The following is a 3889-nucleotide window of genomic DNA, read 5'->3' as shown; positions in this document are numbered from 1 at the left end:
TTGCGCTCTGATGGTGCAGCCTTCCCAAGAATGGGGATGTTTAAGATCTCGGCAAGAACAGGGGCTGACTAGAGACCCCCAGCTTCACCACAGACACTAGGGAAGGCAGATTATAAGCCCCTCTCTCCCATGCCCTAAGGAGGCTTCATTATCAAGTCCTGGTATGGCTCTGGGCACACAGTGGCCACTCCACAAATGAGGGGGTCTTCTCCCTTCTCAACAAGAGCGAGAGGCCCCCACGGTCAAGGAGCTGCCCTTCCCAGGAGGCCCCATACCCTCACCCCCACCTGCCCATCTCTCAGAGCCTCCCAGGACAGCTGCCTAAGGTCAGAAAGTTCTGGCTGTAATCCTTTCGCATGCAGCCACCCTGGAAAACATCATCCCTCCGGAGACCTCTCTGTTGCACAGCCCAAGAAGCAGTCTCTCCCCCACGCTCCTCGCCCCCGACTCCCAGTGCCACCTCCCGGGCCCTTTTCTTGAGAGTGGCTTCAGGGAGCCCGCGCCTCGCGTCCCGCCCCCAACCTCCCGCTCGGAACAGCGCCCGCCGCCCGCCCGCCGCTTCCTGCCCCCACCCCGCCCCGCGCGCTATTTAAGGCGCCCCCGCCGCCCGGCGCCGTCCAGCAGGGCTCCCGCGGGCGCCGCTCCGGCCGACTTGCGTCCCCTCCGCCACCTGGGCCGCCCGCAGGCCGGCGGTGAGTTGGGCTGGGGGGCGCGCTGGGGCGCCACCTGCCAGCGGACCAGCGGGCAAGGGACAGGGGGCCACCTGCCAGGGGCGGAGGGCTGCTGCGGGGGGCACCCACCGCGGGCCTGGCTCACCCAGCCTACCTGGGCTGGCCTCAGAGGCTAAGCCGGGTTCCTGCCGTCTCTCGCTGGACCCTCATAACCCTCGGAAGTAGGAACGTTAACATTTTCCAGGAGAGGAGACTGAGGTACTAAGGGGCCGTCACTTCTCCGAGGTCTCCGTTAGCAGGAGAGGCAGGATTTGAACCCAGGTCTGGCTCCAGAGCCCGGCTGTAAACCGCTTTGCTCCCACGAAGAAGCACCTCCCCATCCCCTTTCCCCCACCTTCCTCCCCGCACCGGACTCTCCCCCTGAAGTTCTGGGAACTCTGTGGCCTGTGCCTCCACCCTGCTATGACAGTTCCTTTCAAGAGCCTAGAATCCGGCAGCAACAGCTTTGGCAGGGGGAGGGAGTGGAGAAAGGGGACCCGAGATCAAGAGTGGGGCACTCAAGCGGCAGGTGGTTGCTGTTGCTGACAGGTGGAGCTGAGGCAGGATGCTGCCTTGAGTGTCTCGCATGCCTTCACCAGGAACTCAGAGGTTAGAGCGAGGCCAGATGGGCGAGGGCTGCTGGGGAGGGAGAGGGGACCTGAGGCTTTGGGCCCCCTGGGAAGCTGGAGTTATCACCACCACCTCCCCCTCACTGTCTGGGGACACCCTGTCCTGGGCTGAAGGGAGGAGGGGCATGGCGCAGCTGTGTGACCTTGGATGGGTTCCTCAAATTCTCTGTTCCCTTAGGCTCAGGAGGCTCACCTGGATCCAGAGCTCCTTCGGCTGGGTCAGGAGGGCCCAGGTGGGACTAGGCAGGGCTCCTAGCTGTACCCTTGCCAGAGCTTAGCAGCCATCAGCCAAAGGTCTGCTTTTAGTCCTGCTGGGTGTGAGCCCCCAGGCCAGTCCCTTCCCCTCCGGGAGCTCAGTTTCCCGCAGGCCTGTTGCTAGGACAGCTGAGAAGGACACTGACCGTGTCTTATGCCTCCCTGCAGACGGAGGCCCGGGAGCCATGGGCGACTGGGGCTTCCTTGAGAAGCTGCTAGACCAAGTCCAGGAGCACTCAACCGTGGTGGGCAAGATCTGGCTGACGGTCCTTTTCATCTTCCGCATTCTCATCCTGGGCCTGGCCGGCGAGTCGGTGTGGGGCGACGAGCAGTCGGATTTCGAGTGTAACACGGCCCAGCCAGGCTGCACCAATGTCTGCTACGACCAGGCCTTCCCCATCTCCCACATCCGCTACTGGGTGCTGCAGTTCCTCTTCGTCAGCACGCCCACCCTGGTCTACCTGGGCCATGTCATCTACCTGTCTCGGCGGGAGGAGCGCCTTCGGCAGAAGGAGGGGGAGCTCCGGGCGCTGCCAGCCAAGGACCCACGCGTGGAGCGGGCGCTGGCAGCCATAGAGCGCCAGATGGCCAAGATCTCGGTGGCGGAAGACGGTCACCTGAGGATCCGCGGGGCGCTGATGGGCACCTATGTGGCCAGCGTGCTCTGCAAGAGCGTGCTGGAGGCGGGCTTCCTGTACGGCCAGTGGCGTCTCTATGGCTGGACCATGGAGCCTGTGTTTGTGTGCCAGCGCTCACCCTGCCCCTACCTCGTGGACTGCTTTGTCTCTCGCCCCACGGAGAAGACTATCTTCATCATCTTCATGCTGGTGGTCGGACTCATCTCCCTGGTGCTCAACCTGCTGGAGCTGGCGTACCTGCTGTGCCGCTGCCTCAGCCGGGGGGTGAGGGCCCGGCAACGCCAGGATGCGCCTCCAGCCCCGGGCACCTCCTCGGAGCCTTACGCCGACCAGGTCTTCTTCTACCTCCCCATGGGCGAGGGGCCCTCATCCCCGCCGTGCCCCACCTACAACGGGCTGTCGTCCAGTGAGCAGAACTGGGCCAACCTGACTACGGAGGAGAGGCTGGCTTCTTCCAGAGCCCCCCTCTTCCTGGACCCACCCCCCCAGACTGGCCGGAAATCCCCCAGTCGCCCCAGTAGCTCTGCTTCCAAGAAACAGTATGTGTAAGGGCCTGAGGCTTCCATCACCCCGCAGCGGGGCCTGGGAAGTCTTGCTGCCTTTAATGCAAGGTTCCACAGAGATGGCTGGGGGAAACAGGTGCTGGCTGGCCAGAGAGCCTCCTTGCATGTTGTTCTTGACACCTACGTCCTTCCTAATGACCAGACGGCACCACACTTTCCCCTCCAGAACGTGGCTTTGTCCCAGGCATGAACAGAGCCAGCATGGGGTGCTCTTAGCCAAGGGTGTTTGAGCCCTTTGGTCTTTTTCACCTGGTTCAGAGGGATTCGGAGACAACTTACCGCACCCCCAACCCCGTGGCAGATTCAGCTCCACCCAGGCTGTCTGCACACCCTGTCCTCTCAGGAAAGGCTGGTGGAGGCTGCTGGGTCAGCCTTGATCACACACACAGAGACACACACACACACACAGCCTGTGCTGGATCTGGCCCTGTCAAGGGGAGTGGGGTCTTGTTCTCATCACTCCTTCCTACTTCCACTGTTTATCCTTTTAAAATAAACAGGACTTGATCACAAGTGAGGTGTGTGTTGATACTGTCATGATGTACCTTGGCGTGGGGGGTTGGAGGACAGTTGCTTTGCCCACAGTTCCTTGCCTCTGCAATCCCAACACCAGCCAGCGCCTTAAACCCTCAAACTCGTATGTATCACCTCTCAGCAGCTCTGAGTCCTGAACACTGCCTTCTGAAATTATTTGCCTCAGCACCAGACTCTTCTTTCCATCCTCACTGTCCCAGCCCCTTCAACCTGTCTGTTAATCAGTGGCCTAAACAGTGTCTGTCCTCATCCTGCCCCCTGGCCATCCAGCACCCCGGCCATGCTCCCCACTGCAGTGTGCTTCCTTACTGGACACTGCTCCTCACCTGCCCTGGGCTTCCCTGGTGGCTAGAGGGTAAAGAATCTGCCTTCAATGTGGGAGGCCCAGGTCCAGTCCCTGGGTCAGGAAGAGCCCCTGGAGAAGGGAATGGCAACCCATTCTAGTATTCTTGCCTGGAGAATCCCATAGACTGAGGAGCCTGGCAGGCTACAGTACAGGGGGTTTGCAGAGTCGGACATGACTGAGCAATCAACACTCTTCACCTGCCTGCCTGCTAGCC

General features: G+C 61.5%; 1 protein-coding gene across 2 annotated transcripts; it reads left to right on the top strand.

Annotated features, from left to right (window-relative positions):
- The first annotated feature begins 629 nt into the window (after positions 1-629).
- Positions 630-3305, top strand: GJA4 (gap junction protein alpha 4). 2 transcript variants are annotated; one of them, XM_052637305.1, is made up of 2 exons: positions 630-692; positions 1763-3305. In XM_052637305.1, exon 2 carries the CDS (start codon positions 1780-1782, stop codon positions 2779-2781), a length of 1002 nt encoding a protein of 333 aa, XP_052493265.1. In that variant the 5' UTR covers positions 630-692; positions 1763-1779; the 3' UTR covers positions 2782-3305. The 2 variants fall into 2 exon arrangements, with proteins under 2 accessions (XP_052493265.1, XP_052493266.1); XM_052637306.1 differs by lacking the exon at positions 630-692 and adding an exon at positions 838-929.
- The last annotated feature ends 584 nt before the right edge of the window (positions 3306-3889 follow it).

Source organism: Budorcas taxicolor, chromosome 3 (assembly GCF_023091745.1).
Source record: "Budorcas taxicolor isolate Tak-1 chromosome 3, Takin1.1, whole genome shotgun sequence".
NCBI classification, from domain to species: domain Eukaryota; kingdom Metazoa; phylum Chordata; class Mammalia; order Artiodactyla; family Bovidae; genus Budorcas; species Budorcas taxicolor.
The sequence above is the reverse complement of the archived record's forward strand: the minus strand, read 5'-3'. Positions and strand labels throughout refer to the sequence as shown.